At 39.4% G+C, this 26,928-nt stretch overlaps 1 protein-coding gene across 5 annotated transcripts in view; it reads right to left on the reverse strand.

The window, feature by feature from the left end:
* TXNDC11 (thioredoxin domain containing 11) overlaps positions 1 to 26,928 on the reverse strand; it is a 56,577-nt gene that overhangs the window by 13,910 nt on the left and 15,739 nt on the right. For 2 of the 5 annotated variants that reach the window (XM_023529631.1, XM_011358375.2), the window contains 3 exons: positions 19,348 to 19,441; positions 4,964 to 5,076; positions 2,652 to 2,852 (listed from right to left, as the gene is read on the reverse strand). In XM_023529631.1, the coding sequence (XP_023385399.1) occupies positions 2,652 to 2,852; positions 4,964 to 5,076; positions 19,348 to 19,441 (408 nt within the window). Of the gene's footprint in view, positions 1 to 2,651; positions 2,853 to 4,963; positions 5,077 to 17,994; positions 18,016 to 19,347; positions 19,442 to 26,928 lie in introns of those variants that run through there. The other 3 variants (XM_023529633.1, XM_023529632.1, XM_023529634.1) reach the window with 2 other exon arrangements.

Genomic DNA, 26,928 nt, shown 5'->3' on the forward strand with positions numbered 1-26,928 from the left:
CTTTGTTCCATTTCTTTAAGCAGAGAAAGGAGTGAATCTGAACAAAAGAACCCCGCCTTTGCCTACTGGACTCAGGCACTGTGAAGGCCTCAAAGCCGTGCTGTTACAGCTGAAAACGAGTCAGACACTGAGATATCTCACTATGACCTCTCTAGAACTGTCTAGAGACACCAGAGGCCAGTGGCCTGAGGCTGTCTGTGTGCACTTTGTGTAAGAGCAGCTGCCTGGTCCTGGACTGGACCTCACGGTGTGGCCACCACAGGGCCATCTCTCATGGACTCCCATCGTGAGTGTCCAAATCTCCTTGGCTGGTAAGCCCCCAACTCCACTACCCTCGCTCTGTGATGACCTCTCTGTGCAACGGTGGGAGCTTCCTTGGCTGTCTGCCCACAGCTAGGCCTAAAAGTAGTCATGGGAGAATAAGAGTTAAGGCTTACACTCTGCTATAGACAAGGAGCACATGAGTTTAGAACTCAGCCTGTTAAGTGTGCTGTTCATTCTTCCCTCTCCTCCCACCAGTGAATTCTGGTCACTGTGTCACTATTTTCCTGGTCACGCACCACACTTCCCATCCCCATCGCCACCATTCAAGTTCAGGATTACTACTTCTCATTTTTCTGGAACACTGGTGCCAGGAAACACAGATCCGCTATAATAATAGGAACACAGCTCTGCTGACATCTCCGCTGTCAGTGAGCCTGTGATGGCTACAATTAATGCTGAAGTCCTCTAAGAAGCACCCAAGGGCCTCTCTTCCAACGTCTTTTTTCTGGGTCTTCTCCACTCAGTCCTTTACAGGGACCACACAACCTGTACTATTCCCTAATACCTAAAAGTGCTGCAACTTCCCCACCGCTGTGCCTTCACTCAGGCTGTCCCTTCCCTTAAGTTTCTCTCAGTCCATGAAGATCCTGGCCACCCCAGGAGGTGTGTGTCTCAAATACTCACTCTCCCTCAGCCCCTCCTAACCCTTCCCCTGCCCAACTCCCAGCTTTCTGGGACAGAGCCTGCTCTCCTCTAGCTCCTCCTGACCTAGGCCTGTGGCTGACCTTCCTCTGCCTTGAAATATAAGTAGGCTCTTACTTCCCTATTGGATAAGCCTCCAAGACCATGACACCAAGAATGAGTCTTCTCCACCTTTCTCCCCCGTGGCTCCCTGGCACAGCACTCAGTAAACATTGGCTGAACTAATGAACTAAAATAAAGAGGGAACTGTACTGCACAGAACACTTTACCTGGCTAAGTACTCTCCAATGCTGCAAGAACGCCACCTGGTTTCACAACCCCAACCATGCACCAAAGTTAAGGGTAATCCATGCACCTTTCAAGGACACTATGAGTCTCAAGGAAAGGAGCAAAAGGCAAAACCATAAGAAACAGAAGGCCTGGCCGTAGATGGAGAAGTCAGGGGAGGTGGGGGAAGACGGTCAGCTGAGAGCAAATGGCTGGAAAGCAAGTGTCCTTCCACCATGTTCCTAAATCCAGCTGTGACCCGTGAATAGAAGAACTGGGCTCCAGCCACGAAACCCCACGCCACCCGGGAGCCTGACACACCCAAACCAAACAAGATCAAATTCTCCAGAAGGAAACTTTAAAACCCCACCATTCCTACAAAGAGCTCTGTGGCTCTTAGTATTAGATGCAGTAAAAACCTAGTAATTTGGAATATAGTCTTAGTTCACAAAATATCTGTGTAGTGAAGATTTTCTAAAGAAATTAAGTCTTATTACTTCAAGTCCTCCCTAATCAAAGAAGAAATAAAGCTACTTCATTTCTTCTTTCTTCTTCTAAGCCAAGGCTGCAGCAAGCATTCAACATGCCCCCTGCAGGGATATGGTTAACAAAGTGAGGGGTCTGGCTGGGTAAGAACCCCGTCTCCCCATTCCCTCCAGGCGGACCATCAGGCTCACAGGGAGAGTCCGGGGAGGAGCGGTGTCTGGTGAGCCTGGCTGGTGGTACACTGGTAGTCTGAAATTGGTTTTGGCCAATTAAGGGATCCTTGAGGGAAGGAAAAAATAAAACCCCCAGTAAATCCAATTTAGCAATCCCAGGCGCTCTCTGCTGATTGTTATTGCTCTCTGTTAGCGGCTCCAAATGATCCACGTATAAAATAAACTCAAAGCCAGAGTGAGTGAGTGAGTGTACCAGATGCTGCAGAGAAGGGAGGAGGAGGGGCTCATTCTGGCTATGTGCACAACGTGACAGGTTTAGAAAGACAGGGGATCCCAGTGTCGGCACTACTGCTGCAGGCTGTCGGGCTGAGGACAGCCAGGGCCAGCAGTCTCGCCAAACCCCCAGGACAATGGCATCTCCTAATCCATACTAAACCCTGCCTGTGTTGCTGTCCATTCCCTCTGTCCCATTCCCTGACATTGGTCATCGCAGGAAGAGGGACATATGGCCCTTCTCTGGAAAGACATGAGCAGCTGTTAGTAAATGTGGCCAGAAAGGCTGTGGGGGACCCTATCCTAGGCATGTGCGTTGCTGCCCATTTATAGGAGAAAGGAGGAATGAATGCCATAAGGACGCAGCTGCCACTCCTGGCAGCCACTCAGCTACTAGTGGAAATTATTCTGAGTGTGGAATGACAGTCCAAGTGAATAAGGTTTCCCTACTCCTTATGAGACACCTCTTAACATTAGGACTCTTACCTCATCTATTAAAGGATGACTTTCGGCTAAGGGATTAAAAGGTATAAATAAAAAAAGGGCTGGTCCTTTCTTCAGTTCATTATTCAGCAGGAGACTCTTGCCACCATGTGGCCGTAGCCATCGAAGGAGCATCTCTCGGTTTTCTAAGGCCCACTTATAGATGTTCTCAGCTGTGTAGTTAATGACCTCCCTGGGAAAGACCTGTAAAGGACAAACACACAAAGGATAAAACGTAGGGCACATAAGCACTGTCCTCAAGAGGCCTGACCAACCCCATCGCTTCACAGGTGAGGAAGATGAGGCTTAGAGGGACGACACAACCTGCCCCTACTTGTGACGCTAAAACCTGGCTCTATTTCTCCAGACAGAGCATCTCCTCGCAAGCGGCTGGAAAAAGCAAAAGCAGTTGCAAGAGGTGACTTTCATATCATGTGATTCATCTTTTTCCCTTTAGGCAGATTCATCGACCAGCAGGTAATTGTCCCTGTTTGCTGCTGGCAACAATGACCTCTACCACCCTGTCCAAGGGGAGCTATTAAATGTTACTGGGTCTTTATAAAAGGACCAATGAATATTTAAGAAAAGAGAAACTATGGAGTCACAGATCACTTAGATTTTTACCTTGGTCCCTCAAAAGTTGGCTCGTAAGGGCAGGAGGGAACCTTCCATTAGGGCAAAATTTTTATCTGTTTTGCTCACCTGTAGCCCCAGTGACTAGAACAACACCTGACACAGAGCTGAAACTTTTTTTGATCCATGAATGACCTAGAACTTATAGAAGGCCACGAATCATGTTTTATGTGTACAGAATGAAGAGAAGAGACACTTGGAGTTTTTGCTTTGTTTTTCTATAACAACCAAAGTGTGTCAACATAAAATTATTTTTGAAATTCCAATAATATAAATCACTGGGCTTCAAACAAAACTCCCAAAAAAGTGTTCAAAGGGTTCCACAAAATAAGATATTTTATACTCCTCTAAAACAGAGGTTTAAAATGGCCTTATAACAAAGATGTCCACTGCTTTTATTTTTTTAATAATATTTTTAAAATAATATTTCATTTGATAAAAGGAGTTCTGCTGCTGAACCAACCGAGCGACCTTAGAAACTGTGGAACTGACGCAGTAAACCCAATATATTTTTCAGTGTCACTCACGGCCCTACCTTTTCTCCATCTATTTTATTCCTCAGCACTCTTTATTATAAATATGGCATATGTTGATTGTATAGCATGCTATAAAAGAAGAATGAAGGAAAATGATAGCAAAAGCAGATGAAGTCAAGAGAAGCTTAGAGGCACAAGGAGAGAGGGGGGCAGCGGAGAGACAATCAGCGGTGATTCTCAAAGTGGGATGGTGGGAGTTTGAAAAATCATACTCAAACACCATAATAAACATTTCCACTTAGAAAACACGAAAATACATTTCATTTTTGGAATATAAACTCCAAGAAGTAAAGCACAACATCTGGGCTATTAGAAATATGCAGAAGCCAGGGTGACTGGCAATCAAGGAGGTGCCCCCTGGAGAGGGCCTAACAGCACGTACAAGGCAAGAGACTTGCATGCTAAGCCAAGAAGAGCATAGGTTTAAAGGGTTGGGGTCACTGGGTACAGGAATACTGGCCTTCACTAGACCTGTAAGTCACTGACACTGTCAATAAAGTTAGAGATAAAAAAATACTTAAGAGAAGTAAACTCTCAGTGATGGGACTAAGGAAGTAACACTAAACAGAGCAGAAGCACAAGACTAGCAGGATACAGGTCAAAAGCTCAGAAATAGCCGATCTGAGGGTGGTCTACCAAAAGCTAATGAAATCAGGAACAAAGACGACAACAGAAAACTGAGGCTCTCTAGGTGAAAAGCCATCAGCTTCTCACTGTGACTTGATAAGAACTTCAAAATCCATTACATCAGCTAAGGAGAAAAGCATGTCACATTACTACTCTTGATAAATGGAACCAATGAACAAGAATATCGCCCAATGGAAGCTTAACTTGAAAACCTGGGCCCATAGTTACAATTCAACAGAATTTCACCTAAGAAGGAAAACTAACAAGGCTGTCTCAAAACCTAAGAATATAAACAAAGAATTTCTAAATGTTAAACTCAAGAGCCCTCTCATGCATGGGTTCTTAACAGGGGCATGGGCTCTTAAGTGGGATTATGGGAACCCTCAATCTGCGTATAAAATCACGTGTACTTTCCTAGGGAGAGTGTCCATAGCTTTTATCCGATTCTCAAAGAAGTCTGTGACCTAAACAAGGTTAAGAACCGCTACACTAATATAAACGTGATTTCAAAATACTTACAAGTGATGTGTTGAAATGTCTATGTAAATACACACTTCCAGAGTGTACTAAGGATACCAGTTTCGCAAGATGTTTATTTGTGATAACCCCAAATCGTACTGTTCCTAGGTAATCTGAAACAGAAAATTTTCCTTTATTAAAGAAAAGGCCTATGCCTTAAAACAGCCACAAAACCCAGTGATCAAGTCTTGATGCACAAATTCCCCAGAGCAAAGCTCTTTTTGGTCACCTGGACCACACAGGAAAGGAAGAGGAGCTGAAGAAACCTCCTCCCAGCAGACCTCACGTCTGCTCCTGAGTAACATCTCTGACAGCACCTGCGTTGCTTTGTCCGCCTGTGCTGATCTGACTTCATCTCCTGGTCCCCTGGTCCCTCTCGCTCACTAGCCCCTCCTGGGAGCCCAGGCACGTGCTATTCTCTCTCTGCCCCAACACTTCCGTGGCTGGCTCCTTTTCATCATTCAGATCTCAGTTCCGACCTCACCTTCTCCGAGAAACCTTCCCTGACCAACCCACCACAGGGCTAACCCCAACTTAGAGGACAAAGTCTGCAGGGAGAACTAGGGCTCCCTCCCCACTCAGGTACTCTCTCTACCATCACCCTATTTTTTTTACAGCACTTATTAACATCTACATAATCTTAGTGATTTATTTAGATTTTCTTTGGTCCAACAACCTCACAAGTTCTGTGTAATTAGAAACCTGGTTTATTGCTGTTAGTGCCTACAGCAGTGCTTGGGCAAATGATAAGAGATCAATACATACTGGTTAAATGAACGAATCTAGCACATACAAAGAACTCATACAAATTAGTAAAAAAAAAAAAAGAAAGCAAGAAAGCAGTTAAAAATGGGCAAATCACAAAAAAGGAAATGTTAAAGCCTAATAATTACATGAAAATACATTCAACCTTACTATTTCAGAGGAAAACAAATTGAAAGAAAATACCCCGATTGCCCAAAATTTGAGACAGGAAATATCAAGTATTGATGACCAATCGAGAAATGAGTACTGTGATACGATGCTGGCGGAAATGGCAGCCACTGGGGAGAGTGACGACACAGGGCATAGCCCCGCAGTGCTGCTTCTGATATCCACATATGTGCATTGAGAGTCACACATGAGGAGAGTCACCAAGAAATACTCCGCAGATGTTAAAACAAGGGGGCAGGGCTATCAATACAACGTGAATAGATTTAAAGACATATATGGATGAAAAAGCAAGCTGAGGAAAGATAAAGTGTACCCCTTTATGTCAAAGAAACAAAAACAAAAACAAAAAAGCTCATACTTTTTTGGACAGCTAATTTTGAATAAAAATCCAATTAAAGAGGTAGTGAGAAACATGGGGGGGAAAAAAGCTCTCACTTATAAAACAATGTATTTTTAGAAATGTATAAAGACTCTGAAAGGATAAGATTAGTTTATGTTGGGGGATGGATATCAAAGAGGACTTTATCTTTACGTGTGAAGCTTTATTCTCCCCAAAGAGTATATATGATGTAACATTTGTGTGATTAGAAATGGACTTGGATATTTAGTGTTAAAGGAGAGTGGATAAGATGTTGTGGGAAAAGGTACATTCTTTCTTATCCCCTTTCTGCTTTATTAGCAGACATGAAAAAAATATTAAACTTTAAATGTGACCAAGTTATACCCAGGTAGCTAAGATATAAAAATATCATGGTACTAAACACACGAAGTTTCTAGCTTACTCACACGAGCCCCACCTTCCGGCAGCAGCACCCTCTCTTTGTCAGAGAAGGAATGGCTGCCCAGGATGAAGTGGTAGTGACCCTGTCCCTACTGCCATGCTAGACTATCTTTAATACAGACCTGATGAGTTTAAAATAGCACAGAACCAAAGAAACACAGGAAGAATAAACCAGAAACTACAGAGGTTGGTTGCTTATAGGAGCGTGGCAAAGATGGGCAAGAAAGAAGAATGGGAACTGAAGAACACGGATGAGGTGGCCTGACCCCCATTTGAGATCTTTTTGTACCAGACTCTTGTTTCACACCATTCACATGCTCAAAAACTAAACAAATCATTAAACCAGCCAAGATGTGGGGGACCTAACGTGGAATACAAACACTAGCAAATACACCTAACTATACCACGAATGTACCACAGCACAGTAAAGGGATAAAAGCTTGAGGTTTAGAAACTGAGTAACTGGAAAATGTATATTGACTGGATACTGTTAAACTAGGGACAGTGAGAGTCAGGATTCTCCTGGCAGAGAGAAAGAAGTTATATATTAAGAGGGGAAGACAAAAATGAATCCTGTGCTGCTAGATTAGAATCAGAGGGAATCAGTGTAAACTTATGGCTTTTAACACACACACACACACACACACACACACACACACACACACACACACACAGCTACGGCTGTATACATATGTATGGGTATAAACACACGTCTGTCCTAGCTCATCTGCTGAGAGGGCCTAGCGGTAATAACACCTGATACCTAGAGCACACCCAGCACCCAGGTCGTGGTTGCTAAATGACGTTCTCCACTAAAAGAAACCAGGGAGGGCTCCTTGGAGAAGAGGCTGATTCCAGAGTGGGGACAGGGAAAGTACAAGAAGCGCCTGGAGCATCTTGTGGTATCAGAAGTAAAGAAGTACTCATGGAAGGATGGGGACTTGTTCAAAGGACCTGAGGGCCAACCCAAGATGCTGCTAGTGGCCAAAGCTGGAACAATTTAGGCAACAAGTAAACAATAACCAGTATTCTTCAACTGTCAAGGTCATAAAAGACGAGGAAAGACTAAAGAACCGTCATAGGACAGAGATGAAGGAGAAAAAAAATAATTAAATGTGATACGGGATCCCAGATGAGATCCTGGAAAAGAAAAGACATTAGTGAAAACACTGGCAAAATTCAAGTAAGGTCTCCAGTTTTGTTAACAATGAACTAGTGTATAAATGTCGAATTCTTGGTTTAGACAAAAGCGGCCTAACAAATGGTTATAGACTATGTTAACATTTGGGGAGGCAGGGTGAAGGTAGGAAACTAGTCAACTCTCTGTTAGGCAACTTTTCTGCACATGTAAAATTTGTTCAAAATTTAAACAAAAAAAAAAATTTATCTCTGTGGTTAGCGTTAAGGTTGTTTTTTGTTTGGGGCCTTTTGCATAACACTTTAATATCAGACTACTTTATTTCACTTAAAACCATTTGCCTTAAATTCAATTTTTAATATTAAAACTTTAGTTTAGTACACACATTCTGAGGCAAGAACTACCTCGGGGAGGCAAGATGTTAAATTTTTAAAAAATGGTATAATGTAGAAGTTCAGATCCCCAAGCTGTCAGAAGAAAAAGCAGGTCCCAAGACAGGATATGAACTGGTAGAATCAACAGACACCACTCTGCAGGAGGGGGCTGAATCTTGGTGGACAGCCATAGCTACAAAGAGAAGAGAAGGAAAAGCGGCCAGTAAGGAAATTCACTCAATAGGCTGCCAAAGTCACCAACATGGTTTACTGAAGCAGAGAAATAAGAAGTGACAGCTTGACCCAAAAGTTGAAAGAGGTCATTCAAAAACTTGTTTAATTAATAAGAATGGATAGCCTGCCTACAGAGAACACATTCTAACATGCCCAAACATATTACAATTTCAAAACTTTATTTTCTACAAATAGAAAAACTGACAGAAATCACACATCTACTGAAGTCCCTGCATATGCTGGAAATCTTACTGGAAGAAGCAGCTTAAATTTGCTGTCTCATATGTACGAAGAGTAACTGAATTAGCAGAGGACGCTCACAGTATAAGAATGACACAAGAAAACAATACTTCTCATCTCCCTATCCAGGACATTTTGTTAGGCAAGGTGCCATGACTTTCTACAATAGGGGTCTACATTATACATAAAATTGAATAATTTTGATCTATAAGTAATAAAACTTCAATATTTAAGGACTCTAAATTTGTTGAATAATTAAAAATCAATGCGGAATAATGCTTTCTCCTCTCCCACAAAAAAGGTCCAGCAATGGCATGATCCTATTCAATTAGTCGAAAATAATAAAATAAAATTTCAATAAACTCAGTTAGCCAAGTAACTGGCCAGTTTACAGTCTCTATTAAGCATCCAGTGAAAGGTGTCAGAGAGACCACTGCAAAATACAAGGAGATCTTGAAAGAACATCTGGGTACGAACAGTTAGTTACTGAGTGGTTACGTGCAGCTAGTCGTGTAAGGCAAGGTGACCACAGCATGGAGACTGGCTTGCCTGCCACTTGCTACCAAAAGTGCTGAGCCCTTGGTCACACGTTCCTCAGCTACAAGGCAGCTCACTTGGCACACAGCCACCACACAGGCCCACTGAATCAGGTCTCCCATGGGACGTGGGGCAAAGGGAACCGACACTAGCAGGCTGATTCGCTGTTGGTGTGCTTTGAGTAATAAACGGCCTTGCTTTGATCTATTAAACTTTACCTGCTTTGGCGCTTATGCAGGTTTATCCCTTATTATCTTTTATGAGGTTGGGGTTCTTCCCTGCCACTAACGGAATGCTCCAGGCCCTCTTCCCACACTCCCCTAGGTAGAGCTTCCACTGATCTTCTTCTGCCTTCCGCGTACCACTGTCACCATTTACCTCGTGGTAACAACCAAGGATGCATGGAGAACGGCAGGATCTGAGTTTCCATCTGGTTTCCACTCAGATTCATCTGGCTCACTTGCAATCTCTCTGGTTTGCATTAAGGTTTCTTTGTTTTTGGACTTTTGTGTAACATTTCAATACCAGACTATTTTGCTTAAAACCATTTGCCTTAAACTGTTTTTAATATCAAACTTCAGTTTAGTATTAGGGTAAAAGCACATGATTTCTGAGGTAAGAACTACCTCGGTGAGGCAAGATGTTAAAATTCTCAAACATTCCAGGAAGAATAAGAATAGTTTCTTCTATTAGGAAAGAGAATAGATTTTTAATTGTGCTTTAAAATTAATAATAAAGGGTCCTGCCAGAAGCAAACTTGACAACTCACACTTTCTACCTAACAGGCTACCAGAAGCACACTCTGAAACGTCAACACAAGGATACACATGCAGGAGACTGAGTATGTTACAAACAAGTGACTTTGCCCTGGACACCTGGATAATGAGGGCTGTGTCCAGAGCTGCACTGTCCTGTTTGGTAGCCACTAGCTACATGTGGCTAGTAAGCACTCAAAATATGAGCAACTGAGAGATTAAATTTCTAACTTTATTTTATTTTAATTTTAAAGTGATATTCAACATATGGTCATTGAAAAACTTTTAAGTATGTTTAAAACAACTTGGGTATGTAAATCACTTTAACTGCAAATTTTATGAAATCTGAATATAGAATATTTCCAATGAAAATTTATTATCTGAATTGAGATGTGCTGCTAAGTATAAAAGTATAAAAACTTGGTTATTAAAAAAATGTAAAATATCTCAATAGTTTTCTTACTGATTACATGTTAAAATGATAATAATTTGAATACTCTGGCTTAAACGAAATATATTAAATTAGTTTCATTTATTTCCTCTTAAATTTTAATGCAGCCACTAGAAAAATTTAAAATTCCTACACGATTCATACTATATTTCTATTGGACTATGCCAGGGTGGAAATGATGAAAATGCAGGATTCAATGAACTCAGGAAGAAAATTAGCCTGAGATAATATATCCAACAGCCAGTAAGTCTTAATAATGAACAATTATCTGAGAAGGATACATAAAACCATGTTTCTTGAATTTACTTCAGGAAAACCCCTCCAACAGCAGAGAATGATGATTTTTAAGAACATGCCACCCTCCCTCCTTCAGAAAGGAAAGGTGCATCTCCAGTTCTGGTGACTCTAGGTATAAAGTGCTGAGCTTCTGAAATGAATTCTTCTTTCTCAGACGCCCAGAGTAAACAGCGCTTGCCGTACTACGAAGTTAGGGACCTGAAGACACACTGGAAGAGTGAACAAGATGCCCAAGCTGAACAACGCAGAGATTTTTAAATCAGGACTGGCCATCTGCTCCCCAGGAGACTTCTGTGTGAGCTAATCTCTCAGAGATCATTGAACAAAATGGAATATCAGGTCAAGAAAAATCCTCATAAAGATAACTGCTGACAAATAAATCATGATACACTTCGAAACTAAATACCACTGCATTAGGTCACATGGCTTTCTATCATCATGGCGAGGAAGTCATCTATCTCTTGGGAGAATTTCTCTCACCTCTTTTCTCTGGGAAGTCGTGACATTCCAAAGGAAACCTGTACTGTGCCTCTTTCCCTTTCAGGCTGGAAAGAGCCCTCATTTTACTCTATACCCTGCCATTTTTATTAACTTCTGCTTTCCCATTCTTTCCAAGGTTTTGGACAAGGAAGAAAAAAGAAAATGATAGGATCATATGAAACGGGTAACCACCACCACTCCAATGTTACTTAGCCTTTACAAAAATGACTCAATCATTCACTGAATGATGATGTCACACATTTCCAATGATAAATACATTCATCAAAATGAAAAAGCCTTCAAAGAAGAGATTACAGAAATGTTTGTTTTTAATGTATGAACTACAGCTCTTACTTGCATTTTCCCCCCAGAAATGTGACTTTGAGATCTGTATATCTTCAGAATTCTTAATATAAAGCACAAAGCCATCATCTAGAAAAAAATCTGGCATTTGGGCACCACACATGAAATATGCACATTCGGTGCTTGCCAAGATACTGTTAAACCCTAAGTAAACATGTACTCCTTAGCTGTGATTTTTTTCTCTTTCTTGGGAGTTAGGGAGGAGGGGAAGAAATGCAGTTTCAAATACATTATCTAAGAAGAACGTAAACTATAGAGATAAATATGCACTGTCACATATACTAACATGACAGTAAACTAAACACCCTCACATCAGCCATTCCCATTTAACCAAAGCACAATATTAAAATGATCAATTCAAATACTTCCCCTGAATGTATTTCAATTAAATCACTTTATTTTTTTTAACACCCTGGGGAAGGAAGGACTTCATAAAAGAAACATATGTGCTTAGAAACCCCTCCGACACCCTCTTTTAGGCCGCTCTTTAGGATCCATCACAGGAGCCACATGTTCTTTTTTTTTTCCCCTAAAAACAACCCTTCACAAATATAAAAACAATTCTTAGCTCTCAGACCCACAAAAGCAGGCCGACGGCCAATGCAGTTTTCAAGATGAAGAGTCCTAGAGAAGCAACGTGGGCAAGGCTCCCTTATCATACACTTGGGAACCTAAAGACCAGTGAGAAGGGGTGACTGGGTGGGCCTTGGTCACACAGGACACCTGCCACTAAAATGACTTATCAGGACAGTCAGTCCCTGCCTAGGGGAACTGAAGTCCAAGGGAAAATTAGAAAATAATGCTAGTTGCTAAGTAGGAGGCATAGCCAACTAGTGCAGTAGGAGTTCTAAGGGGGGCCAGTGCTGTGCAAATCTCCATCTGATGTCTGTAATGTACCACAAAGTTAGTAGCTTAAAACAATATAAACTCATCCCACGGTTCTGGAGGTTCAGGAGTCCAAGATGGGCCTCACTGGGCTAACGGCAGGGTGAGGCACATTCAGCTGGGCACATTCCTTCTGGGGGCTCTAGGGAGAACCCATTTCCTTGCCTTTTCCAGCTTCTAGAGGCTGCCTGCGTTTCTCGTCTTGTAGCTCCCACCCATTTTCAAAGCCAGCAATGGCTGGACAAGTCTTTCTCATGTCTCATCACTCTCTACCCCTCCATTACACTTTTAAGCATCCTTCTAATTACAGAGGGCCCACTCAGACAGTCCAAGATAAGCTCCCTTTCTCCAGATCAGGCGACTAGCAACCCAATTCCATTTGCAACCTCCATTCCCCCTCGCTATGTAATGTAACATAGTCGCAAGTTCTGGTGATCAGAATGTGGACATTTTGGGGAGACATTATTCTGCCTACCACAGTCACCCTGAGTCAGCAGGCAACCTCCTCAGAGCCTCTGTTTCCTAACACTGAGCTCATAACAGTTCCAGCTTCAAAGAGCGGCAGTGAAGACTGATCATCCAGGTAAAGTGCTTGGCTCATGGAAAGGCTCAGTCCAGCATCGGCTTATCATGCTCAACTTTACATAAAAAGTCATCAAGTAAGAGACCAGAACTGGGTTTGTCTGCACTGAGTTGTTTCACTATAAGCTTGTGACTTTATTATAAAAGGTGATCCCTGAGAATTCTTCAAGATTTCAGTGGTTTTGGTTCTTTGTCTAGGAGTCTTACTGTAGCTTCAAAACCAGTAAAAACAAACACACAAAAAAACAAACAGAAAGCCTTGAAGAAATAGAATCCAAACACATGTACCCTAAAACAGGACAACAGAAAGGTGGACACTATCACAACACAATCAGAAAGTGAAGATGGTGCAATTTTCCAGCTACATGGGTTCAAGGAATCAAAATAGCTAAAAGACCACTAAATTTGGTTCTGAACTTCCCGCACACCTTTCACTTTCCCCATCCCTTCTATCTTCCATCCTCTAGTTCCTCACACACTTACCTGAAGACTGACCCCTCATTCTCTGGGAAACCTTCCCCATCCCCAGCACTAGCTCCTTGGAGCAGTCTTCCCTGATCCGATCCAAGCACCTGGCCATCACGCTCCTACAAAGCCTGTCACAGACCCGTCACCTCACTTACACTGTGCGCAAGCCTACCTGCTAGCCATTCTACCTGGTGGCACTACTGATGTTGAGGAACAAGCTATATTTATCTTTACAGCTGTAGCACATCACATAGTGGATCCTCAAACATTTGTTGAATTAGTAACTCATGCTTTTGAATCTAAAAGTGTGAGGAGGTCCATTTTTTGGCCTTAGTTCTTAGCTAGCAGCAGTTACAAGGCTTAAGAAGTAAGTCATAATGGGAATAAAAGTATCTCCTATGAAATATGATGACATCCTTCCTAACATAATAGCAACATATTAAAAAGGCAGTTTTAGGTATGGGAATAAAAAGTGTGAAATTCATAATATGTTTATTCTAATGTGTTTCAATCAGTATTCAGGAGGCCTGAGAATGCAAGCAGATAGTCAGAAAAAGATTTCCCTCTATGAGTGAGTATAACGACAACGAATAAGATTATCCGAGAAAAGCAAGTGATCCTAGAACCTGCTTAACTCGTGGGCAATTGTTAAAGCCAATGCCTGGTCCAAACTCCCAAGAGTTAGACCCAGGAACCCAAGAAAACAAAGCAAACTCTGCGTCACCCTTGCCTAAGAAGTCAGTCCCTTGTTCTTTCAATGCCTTTAAGAACATCACCTACAGAGTAAGGGTACTTCAGACCTCTTGATGTTGTATAAAATTCCACAATCTAACAGGTGCTCCAAAAAAGCTTTATTTATGAATAAGAATATGGAGGAAGTTGCTTTTATGTGTCCTGACTCAGATCTACCAGCAAATCACAGCACCATCAGATGCCACCTGGTGGAGTAGAGGGACCCTACACTAGAATTATAAGTTTTTCCTCTAATAAATTTATCTTAAAAAAAATTCATTACAACAGTATTTCCCAAAGGGTATTTTTCCTTGGAAAACTAATGCCACAAGGTTCCGCTGGCAATTAAGTTTAGGAATTCCTAAAGGTGGTAGAAGGGAGTGGAAATACTTTTAATGAATAGTTTAGTGTATTTTCAAGGTGACAGTTAAGAATCACATGACTTTCAATTCAATTAATTAGGATTTTAATGTCAGGGGACAACGGAATGCCAGTGGGGCAGGCAGGGGCTCCACCCAGGCCTGCTGTGATCGATTCCTACATACTGGTCTATGGGACCTGAAAGGCCAGGCGCAAGGGGAAGTGGTGGTGGTGGGCGGGGATCCCAACTGACTTAGCTTCCCACTGCTACTATCGTCGTGCTCACTTGAGCAATTTCAAGGTAAAGTGTCCTTTAGTAGTCATTCGTTCAACCTTTCAGCTACAACAGTGACACGGAATGTTACAGAGTTGCAGGAATAAAATAACAAAACCTTGGCCTCAAGGCACTCAATAAATATCTGAACAAAACAGCTCCTGCTCCGGTGGGAGAGAGATGCAGTCGGTTCTACAGTGAGGACACCATGAAGCAGATATGGAATGGTACAGGAAAAGGGAGGGGGAAAACCCATGTCCGCTGTTCCATCAAGTTACATAATATGTGGTGTAGATTCTTTTTAAGAAAACAGACATAATACTTAAAGTGCTTTCTTTCAGGCAGGTGGCTTTCTAATTAAGCTCCTACAGACTTTAAGACTATTACTTTATTCTCACCCAAAGTATTTCGCACATGATGTGACCTGGTAAAACAGGTCTCCACCCTCCCTAATTTTACAGATAATCTCAAACACAGAAAAGTCAAATATTTTGTTTGTTCAAGTTTACAGATTCCGTCAAAGGCAGACAAAGGATAAGGACCAGACACTGCTGCTCCCAGGCCACACTGCTGCCTGCCCCAGACAGCACTGCATCCCTTTTGTAGGGTGAATGAAAAAGAGTTATCAAATTTTCTCTTTTAAAAAAGTCACTGCATCATAGCAAAATATAACAACTTCTTACCAGAACACACTTTTACAGCAAATAATGAAATAATAAGATGGAAAAAAAAAAATCAAGTAAGCAACCTAAAAATACTGACCCTTCTACCAAATTTTCTTTAGGCAAAAAAAAAAGCAGCCTGTCTGCAAGATCAAATGAGATAATGTTCAAAGAGGAATAAGCTTCGCAGTCTGCGAAGAGTGAAGTCCTAGAGACTAGGTTCCCTAGGGATCTCCAACCATACAGACTGCTGACCCACAATTACTCATCCAGCACTTTGACATGATGAAACAGTACTGAAGGATGTATAAGATCTATTATTAAAAATTAAAAGGAAGGTTTAAATAAATGAATAATCATGTTGTGATCCTAGAAAGGGAAGCTGAATGTTAGGAATAGGTCGTTTACCTCTAACTCAATTTACATATTTAATAAAATTCCAACCAAAATCCAACCAAATCATGGATGCATATAAAAGGGTAGTTCATAGAACACGTGAACTAGAGGAAGCAGAGTCCAGACTTTACCAGGTAATAACTTAAAAGGAAGAAATGATATTATATCTACTCATACAAAATGAGGGATCTCGACCAGGAGAAAACACAGAAATACATCCAATTACATGTAATAAAATATTTTGTGATAAAGCAGGAATCATCAAGATGAGCGTAAAAAGCAGCATTATTCTGTAAATGTTGTAACTGATTAGCCAATAAGAAGGGGGAACAAATCAGTTGAGTTCTGTATTTTAAGCCAAAGTAAATTCAAGTTGCATAAAGTGTTAAATAATTTTTAAATTTTAAAAGAAAGTGGACCAGTGATCAGATTTTTAGAAAAAGAATTTTTTAATTAAGAAAAAGAACCACAGATTTAACTACATGAAAATATAGAACTGCTACATTAAAAAAAAAAAAAAATCATAAAAGTAAACCAGCTAGGAAATAATAAACAGAAATATAACGAATAGTTACTGTCCATCCCACCTAATAGGCGGGCCTCCATAAACTGACAAATTAACACCAAGACTGAGATCAACAGGTAAAGAGTATAGGTAATTGAGATGAAAGGAAATAGTTAAAACAAAAAAGAGAAAGTAGTTAATGTTAAGTGCCGAAGTGGTAAGTGAACTTTCTCTAATTTTCTTTATTATAATGTGTAAGAATATCAAACATTAGATATATAGTCTTAAGGTGACTATATATCTAGAGACCAGATCTTACAAATAAACAGTGGAATTCTTGAGGGTAGGAAAGAATCCCCTTCACACCCCCAGCACCTTGGCATAAAGCTTCATATATGGTACATTTGTAGACTGATGGCCAGCTAGCTTCAAGGAACAAATGTCAAGAGGGTGTCCTGGCTATTCCCAAGACAATTTAAAAAAAAAAATCATTAAGGCAACAGAAAGACGTATGCGTTCTATAAATGCCTGTGGTTTGTTGAACCAGGACATCTGCTTTTTACCACAACAGTCTAAATACTTCTTCAGTTAAGCTCTCTATAACCAAATGTTATGTGTGTCGAATGTTTATGAGGCCTCGATTTGTATACACAATCTAAACACAACACTGATCTAGAATTTACACTCCAAACAGTACCATTAAAAAAGAAGTGTGCATATTTTTCTTATTGAACATCTGCTATCAATAAGTAAAAATACCATTTGACTTCAGGGTAGGAGAAATAAAAGAGGAAAAAAAACCCAGATGCTCTGGGCATGATTTATTTTAGGAAATCCTTCACAGTGCACATATTATGAAAAATCATCATTCCAAACTTTTCTTTTTCTTCTAAAAATGGTTCATTAAGCTTAAGTGAGAGTTTATCCACAAAAATGATGTGAAAATGACTAGAATGAATCTCATTTCTTCCAAAGTTCATATGCAACAGGATTTTACAAGACCCAACTAGACTCACAAGACAGAAAAGAAATGTAGTAAAGTTAAATCAGGCTAGCTTTATTCCAGAAAGAAATTTCGCATACTCATTGATCAAAATTAGTGATCTGACCAGAGGTTTGTTTTGTACCTTCAAGTAGTTTTTACCCATTTATCACCTCCCTGTGCTTAAAAAAAGAAAAGAAAAAATGGGGAAAATTTTGTACTTCGAAATGTTTTTCCAAAAAGAAGCAGTATTTTGGAAACCTCTGAATGAAAAAAGTAATTTAAGATGAATCATTAGCACATAATATAAACTAACTAGATAATAAAACATCCTTCCATGACCTTGAAATATCCTCTTCAACTCAAGAACTTTAATGCTACCATCGCTTTAGTGAATGACTCTAGGTTTCCCTTTACATATATATTATCTTCGGTTGAGAGTTTCTTCGAAGGGCTTTAGTTCTCTAAGAAGATTTCTGAATATTTGCTTCTTAAGCTTATTTAAGTTGGTAGTATTTTGCTTTTGAATTTCAAACTTTAACAACTTTTTCAAAGTTGGTAGTATTTTGCTTTTGAATTTCAAACTAAGTCTTCTTAGTCACCTGAAGATGTGCAGCTCAAAGTCTTTCAAGTGGACAGAAGACATACTTATGTGACAGCTTGATTTCCTCTCCCAATGTCCTCTGGATGAATACAGTAGATTCTCTATGCATAAAACCTTAAGATAATGTATATATTAAAATGGCCAGTCATATAACTGTTTGATATAATATATCAAACATATAATAAATAGTACACTACTGTAACACCAAAAAAATAATAATCTAATATTCTATAATGGAAAAATGGTTACATACTTTTGGTTGATCTACTGGGGAAAAATGAAATGGCCATCAATCTGATCACTCACTTGACAAATAGTGTGAATGAACCCCTGCTATGTACCAGACAATGGAAAAAGAATGCTAAACTGAACGTACATGGTCCCTAACCTCAAAATCTCACAGTCTGGGGAAGAAGACAGACATAAAACAAATCATCCCAGAACTATATACATAAATACAAACTATGTTAAGTGCTAAAAAGAAAACAACGGGGTGCCCAACTGAGATTGAGGAAGATTGTGGAAGGGATATTTGAGGGGATCCTGAAGGATGAATAGAGGTTTGACAAGAGGGAAGCACATTTCAGGCAGCAGGACTAGCACATGTAAAGGCCCTAGTGTAAGGAAAAAGGGGCAAGAGTGAATACCAGTTAAGTGTCCCCTGGTCTAGTCCAGGGTGGGGGAAGGGGCCTGGATCAGAGAAGTAACAAAGGAGATGGAGACAAGTGAGCAGATGAAAGTATATCCCACAGAGAAATGACAGGAGGTTATGACTGATAAAAAGAAAGAACGTGGAGCAACATGAAAAAATGGGCAGGATACAATGCTTAATTTAGAAGGGAGGACCTCAAATAATATATAATTTGGCTGAAGTAAAAAAATACATATGGATTTGAGAATAGTGAAACTGGCAATAGGCTTATACTAATGTGACATGACATTTATACTTACAAAAATACTTCTTAATGGAAATGTATTCCTAAATTATGGTACATCCGACTGCCAATATAACCATTAAAAACTCTGACCAAAATATTTACATATGTAAAAAAAAGAGATTGTGATATAATAAATTTTAAAATGCAAAACATATCACTGCAGACAAGCTATGATCAAGCTACATTTTTAAACAGCTAAATGTTTTAGAGATTAAATTTGAAAGAGCACAGTATTTTCTGGGTGCCAATAGAACATAAAATAATGTAAGTATACATATTTAATATAAATACAGAGGAAAGGAATCAAGAAAATGAAAATATATAATCATAAAGATAACATATGCAAAAGAAGATATCAATACATACATACATTCCTGTTAAAGTGCTAATGTCTTAATATAAATAATTTTTACCTTTCTTTAATGAATGTAATGCTGAGGTGAAGAAGGTCAAATAACCAGGAGGCTGGGGTGAGCCACTGAACTCAAAGTACCCGAGTACTCCAGGCTGCAGAAACAAGAGCAGAATTGGGTGACTGAGGTATCACTGGTCATTGTGTAATGTACTATTTTAAAACAAGACATGCCATTATAATCTGACAACTGCAATTTGTTGCATTTCATCGTCTAAAAAAGCTTAACCACATGAAAAAAGTTGGGGATTAGGGTTGACCTTTCTCTCCATTTAGACACCAAACAGGGTAAGGAATGAGTTGGCAGCAGCTTTTACAGGGGCAATTAATTCAGAGCTGGAACTTTCTTCCCTCTCTCTAAGTAGGTCTTTCCACTCTCTGCTGACAGTTCTCCTAGGTCCCTGGTTTGAAACCTCACCAGCAAGTACTCGCTCGCTTTTGTTTAGCAACTCTAGGCAAGCTACATCAATAGTATCTTTGTAGCCTTTCTTAGATTTCTCCCTCAAATGCTTCCCCTCACTCCAAACACACCTTCACACTTCCTGGAAATCAGGTTAAATCTGATTGGCTCCACTTGTGTTCAAGGTCATCCTTCAAATGGTTCTTTCCTCTCCCCACACCCAGAACCCAGCATTCCACAATGGCAACCCTCTTCTCTTGTCAGGGCAGTCTAGAGAGGGCCCACTTCTTACCCTCTTGCTCCTCCATCCACAAACGTTTCCACCTGCTCATTCCACTTTTCTAAGCTCAGCACAGAATGCCTTCCTATTCTGCCAAACCAATGAACTGTCCCCTTCCAGATACACTCTGCCTTCCTGTTCAGAATTTCTTCCATCTTTGAAGGCCCTGTGGCAATCATTCCGTCCTGTTCTGTTCTGTAATAATAGTATCTGTCTTAAGAGTCAAACAGATCCCTGAGGAAAGAATGTTGAGCTTGGAGTCAGAAGATCTAAGCTCAAATCCGACAGCTGAATGACCTCGGGTGAACCCTTCAATGAGAAGCCTGTTCCTTATCTGGCGAATGGGACCATGCAAGATGGGACTGCTGAGAAGAATAAGCTTGGTGAACTATAAAGCACTAGGCGAATGTAAAGACTCCTTTCTAGAGCTAAAGCACATGACACCATGCACTTAATAAGTAACCGTGGAGCTGACTGATCATTGGGACAAAATCAGATCTAAAAGGTAAGGTAGAAATTTAATCTGTTGGTAAAGTTTAAAATAAATTGTATAAAAAAAAAGAAATTTCTGATCTATAGCAGAACATACTATCTTTCAAATCTAAATCACTTATTCTCATAAGATTCAATTTTAAACAAATCATTTGGTTTTCATTTTGGTGGAAACTGAGATCGTCAGAATGTTGAATCCTAACATGTAAGAAAATCCAGCAAATAACATGTAAGAAAATCCAGCAAATAACCATCTTCTCAAACAACTGAGGAAATCCGAAAGCAAAGTTACTGAAAACAGGATTTTCTTTTACTAAAACTCCTTCAAAATGTTTTAACAAGCCAATCCAGAATTGGCTCAAAGGAAAATTTCATAGTGTTCGGGTTAAGGTTTCAAACCAGGCTGTGATGGTGTAACAAGCCTTCCTATCAAGAACAAAGGAAGACAAAATCGTCAGACATTCTAGTCACTTAATTAATGTTGGACACAAGATTACAAAAATAGAAAGAAAATAGTCACTTAGGTTTCTCTATATTCTGACCAATCTCCCAAACAAAAACCAAATGGAATAAATTCATGTAAGTATTGATAAATGTTTCATGGCTAAAAATTAAATGAGGTGAATTTCAGATCTCTTCTCATATCATGTTATTCTCAGTGGCTTCACAGAAGTAGACATATGGCCCCAAAACATATATCTATATGTATATATATGTTTGCTTATATATGTGCACACATGTACACACATTAATGGAAATGAAAAACTCTGAATTCTGAGTCATTAAGGGAAACCCTAATTAAACCTTTAAAAATGAACAAAGTTTGGACCATGAGCAGGGGTCCTTTGTGTACATTTCTGCAGTATAAGGGTTTACTTTTGTCAATGGCATCACTGCCAGTTTCCCAAGGGGCTACACAGCTTGGACGAAGAAGCCTCTCTTTCTACAGAAGATCTGGTATTGAACTTTTCAAGTAGTTTGACCAAAGAAATTCCACAAACACTATAAAACAAATAAACTCATAAGCAAAATTATTTTCACTTTTTATTCCCAAAAAGATTGTAAGATTCAAAAAATATATGATGATTAAAGGCTGTGAACCAGCTATTTTAAAACACAGTAAAACAGGAAAAGTTTATTTTAAGAGCTATTTTTCAAATATTCACAATACTATGACATTCTGTATTAAATTTTGAAAACTGGCATGTTTGAGAATGTAACTTAAAATTACTATTTCAAAATGATAAAAAGGAAATAAAGTAAAGTGATAGTTATCTGTTTATTTCTATTACAAATTATCATTTAAAAGTTACTACTAAACTCCCTCTGGTTGGTTACGCTTTAGGTAAAACAAATTTCGCAACCATTTCCCCAGAGTGTCAGTGTCTCTCCAGCAGAAGCTGTATTTGGGAAATGATTATATATTTCAGTGTCCTGCACAGTACTTTCTTAAATCTGGAAAAAGGGGAGTTTGGGGAACCAAACACACGCATGTTCACATACACAGACCTTTCTAGGTCTAAGCCTCTTGTTCGCTCAGCTGCAAACAAACTCAGGGGCTGGTTCAAAGCACAACTCTAACCGAGCCTCCAACGCTGTTGAGGCTCTCTTTCGGGTGAGCCGCAGAGACACTGGGTTGACACTGGGTTACGGTCTGCATGCAAGTCCTGCTGGTGCATGGCTTGTCCCTCCTCACTTTGCTGCTCATCATGTGTAAGGATTCTTCGACCCCAGGTTCCCACTGCAGTTTTTCTGTTAGTCCACTCCCCGAGGCTTAAACAGCCACCAGGTGGACAGTCGGAGGAACTCAACTGCAGACATGAATTTTGGGAAGACACGACTCAAGCCCTGAGCCTTGTTGATTTACCTCCCTGTCTGTTACCTAGCTCCACGTTGTAACCCCATGAAACAGAGGCACTCTCTTGTGCATTACTACATTTTCAGCTCGAGACTGCCTAGGACAGAGCAGGCACAAGAGAACAAGAGAAACATTTGTTACTGAATGAATGGGGATAAAAGATAAATAAGACAAACCTCCTTTATCAAGTTCACAATTTAGCAAAGAACCTAACATAATGAGTGCCAGATCATAAACTGACCCAGTTTGTGTATCTTTAATTCCATTCCATGATGTACAGTATATTCTGTACCTATTATAATGAAAACAGGCTATTTATAGGAGGCCAGCAATCCTCATTGGCATAAATATTTATTTCTTAAGTGAATACCATTTGCAGTGTGACACAAATTTCAGCAGATGGTTTACACACCCTCTAGTGGCTGTAAGAATAGTTACTTCAGTATGTTTTTATTCAATGGCAATTGAAGTATTTTTGCTCTCATGTTAACTCACACCTAGAAATTTTAAAACCATTTCAGTCACGGCGCTATAATTGACAGAAAACAGTATCTGCTTATTTGTTCAGCATTCAGAGTAGTCTTTTACTAACAGCAGGTGCCAGGAATTCTACTAGGTTTTTCTTCAAAATGCTCAGGTTTTCTGTCACCTATTAATTGACGCCCTGCTTCCCACTGCAAAAGATTCTCAAGCCTTTTCCCATCCACCATAAATTGGAAACAATCTGGTTTATCAAAACTGGTAAGAATAAATAAATGGATGTATGCTAAATCACTGCTCTTAAATGGATATATTATAAAAACTCATAAAAGATTTAGAAACTATTCTGGCTGCACATACAAGATAAAAGTTCTAAATAATACTGTTGGCATTTGGGTAGATTATAAGGTACAAACCAGATGATTCTGTCATGTGCTTTAAAAAATCAAAAAGAAAGCATTCTTGATCTAGAAGCTACTAATATCTAAGCCGAATGATGCCTAAAAAAATACCAAAATTAGAAGAGCCATAAAACTGGTGACTTTGAAAGAGACATGACCACTACTCAATCCTATTCCCTTTCCAATTAACTTAATGTCCACTACAATAAAAATGACAATGGGATATGTTTGCCTACTTGTCCATAAGTCATAAATGACATTTTTCTGTCTGTACCTTAAACAGGCAGAAAGAACCTCAAGGAAGAGGGATTCTACAACTGGAGTAAATAAAGGAAAATTTCTTAACGTGGTTTGCAACGGGATGAATTAAAGTTCTTAGTCTCCTTCTGTAGTGTGCACTGGCTGGTTCACTTCAGTTTTTAGCTATATTCATTTATAAAGTCGCCATGATTTTAGTGTATATCTGGAAAGAAAATTCTAGGCTCCACCCTGCCTCAAGGTCACAATTATCGTACAGAGAACACTCTCAGTTCTGAAGAATAGATGCTAATAACCCAATTAACAGGAAATGATAAAACTCGGCTGCTTTAAAACAGTAAGTCAAAAACTATGCCCCATCATTTATCACAATTTATTCTTAAAACCATTGCTAAAAATGAAGAAAAAAAGTTAGAGTCAAATTAAGAAGCCAACAAAATTTTTCTATCATGAAAGAGAAAAAATTTTAAATGACACTGAATAGTTAAATATTCAAAGTTTTAACCTCTTGATACATAGTGAAATTTCAGCCCAGAGACCTTACTTAAACATTTCTTTGTGTATAGGAAGAATTTGGGGAGCCAGAAGACCCGGGTTACGGTCGTCTCTACTTAGGGTAAATCATACCCTCCTGTACCTTATCTTCTTAATCTGTGCAAAGGATCTACAATTTCCATCTACCTCACAGGGCTGTTGAGAGGACCAGAAGAAGTAAAAGCACTTGAAAACTGGAGGGCACTTGCCGATGCATAGTTTACTCAATGTTTTTGCTAATATCGCTAAAGTACTTTGGAATTTATAGTCAAGTATTTATAATATTCATCTTTTGTCTTTCTGCAATGGTCAGCAAATTAAAGGCAAAATTGTTTTCCTAATAATTGCATATTTTACAAATATAAAACTATAGTTAATAATTAGCAATTTGGGTACATTTGAGATATTTAAGTTAAATAAAATATTTTCCACTGATTACAAACTTCTACTTTTCTAGGTAATTCGATATCATCTGAAACAAGCTTTTGAAAAGATTCATCTGTAGGACGTAGGAAAAGGTACAATTAGAGCCCTCCTCTCCATAAAGAACAATATAAACATATAAGAATAGAATTCAGTATACATATAATGAAAGCTTATGTCAATACAGAAACTTGTTCATTTCAAGATATCATTACTTCCCAATAAACACCAACTGTATAATTTTAGATGGTCCAAACTATTTACAAATACTGGAGTAGAGACAAATAAACTGATAATTAACCAATATTTTTTTAATGAGGGGGAAATTATCAAACGCACTCCTATAAGATATTACAAACACATCTAGGGACATAAGCAAAAACAATGCCATTCTAACAAACCTCAGAAGTGCCACAAAAATGTTAAAACAATTATTTCGGTCCAATTTTGGTATACGAGAATTTAACATACTTGATATTGAAATCCATATTTATAAAAAAATATAAATGAAAAAATAAGACTTTTGATCAAAACAAGTATTGTTCTCAGTAAGATTTCTTGAAATCAGCAACATCCTTAACGTACTTAGGATCATGCTTTTTGCGGGGAGGGGTAATGGACGAATGATTTGAATAAAAAGCTGAGTACTGAGGACAGCTCTACTGATGACAATGTAACTCACTCCTAGCTCTAGTTCCCTACAGATAACACTCCAGAATTTTCTAGTGAAGGCACTGCTTAATTTTAATCTTCTCTCTACTGCCACTGTAAAAAGCAGATAAACTTGCAACAATTAGATTGTGGCATTCTGTGTGCTACATGAAAAAAAAAGATATATTTGTACCGACATCTGTGAAGCATCCTGAGGCCTTATTTGCGGAAACAATAATTTAGACAGTGGTTCTCAACTGGGGTGATTCTGCTCTCCCTAAAGAACATTTGGCAATGCCTGGACATTTTTGGTTGTCGCAACTAAGAGGGAGACGGGGTGCTACTGGCACCTAGTAGGTGGAGGCCAAAGATGTTGTTAAACGTCCTGCAAAAGCACAGGGCAGTCTCTCACAAAGAATTATCTGACTCCAAATGTTAATAATGCTGAGGGTGAGAAATCTCAATTTAGAGGAATGTCTAAAAGTATACTATTCTCTAGAGCAGGGCCTCCTTTAACTTTCCTGTTTATTCGACTGTCAAAACCATGACAGTGGTTTTATCTCTGGATCTGGAATGCTGTCTACATGTTCTGTTGTAGAGTGTGTATATGAAACGGGCATCACAAACATACCATATTTGGTATGTTTCACAAGAGAAATGGTTTCACAAGAGTCATCCTGGGCTTTGACTTTTGAGTTCTGTCACAATTAAACTGATCTCTTGCCAACCAGAAGATTTCATCTCGGTGAGAAAAAGCCCAGGGAAAAATGATACTCACACAATAAAAGCTATCTACAGCTTTTGGGACGAAGGTCTTTTAAATGCCGACAAGCTATACAAGGGTCCCATCTTGGCAGCACTCTGTTGCTTCTGTTCAAAGGCCATCTAATCACCACTGTATATCATTCTAATTAAGTGGGCTGGGCTGCCAAAAACAACTTTGAGTAATATCACTGGCAGATCAGTGAGTCTGATGTGAACGCAATGTTAAACTGGGAGCATAATCCCTAAAAGCACGGCTGAAAAGCAGGTTCAAAGAAAAAAGAGGCTAAATAAAAGGACTCATCCTTCCTGCTCGGTCATGAACATGCACTTGTCTCTCTCCTGCAGATATAACTAGAAAAAACACTTTGGACAGCTTAGAGGCAAGAAATAAAAAAGGATTAGAAAGAGCTCCGATACAGATGTTCAAAGTCACTGTCTCCAAAAAAAAACTTTCCCAACCAAAAACTGATGAACCTTCTTCTGTCTGTCTCTTTCCAACCTCTCAAACCTCACCGAAGATAAAACAGGACAGATTATCTGAGCCAACACTTACTTTTAGAGTTGAGAAATCTGTGTAAAACTCAGAGATCAGAGACTTGCTAATGTCAGGGCTAAAACTGAGGCCTCTAGAAACCCAGCTAAGTCCTTCACCTTACCATATGACCTCTGCTAAGAATTGGTTCAGAATTCTCTGGATACAAATCTCTGATCCAGCCAAAAACAAAAATGAAGCTACCTCTCAGTGCTCTCATTAGACTCAACGATCAGAACTGCTTCCACACTCTTTTTTGGAAGGGTAAACACATACTGCATGGTTATCTGTTGATTGCTCACATCTCCTCTCCCAATCTCCTCTCTACTTTTTAGAAGAAATTGAAATTTTAAAGAAAAAAACCGAGAGTAACAATCAAAACTGGGCAAAACTACAAAAGTCTCAACAGAACATAACTGAAGGAAGACCTCGTGCCTTTGCAGGTCATTTTGTATCATCTTAATTACAAAACAAATAATTTTTTATTTAAATAGGGAATTCTGGCAGG

The sequence above is a fragment of the Pteropus vampyrus genome, unplaced genomic scaffold (assembly GCF_000151845.1).
Source record: "Pteropus vampyrus isolate Shadow unplaced genomic scaffold, Pvam_2.0 Scaffold40, whole genome shotgun sequence".
Classification (NCBI taxonomy): domain Eukaryota; kingdom Metazoa; phylum Chordata; class Mammalia; order Chiroptera; family Pteropodidae; genus Pteropus; species Pteropus vampyrus.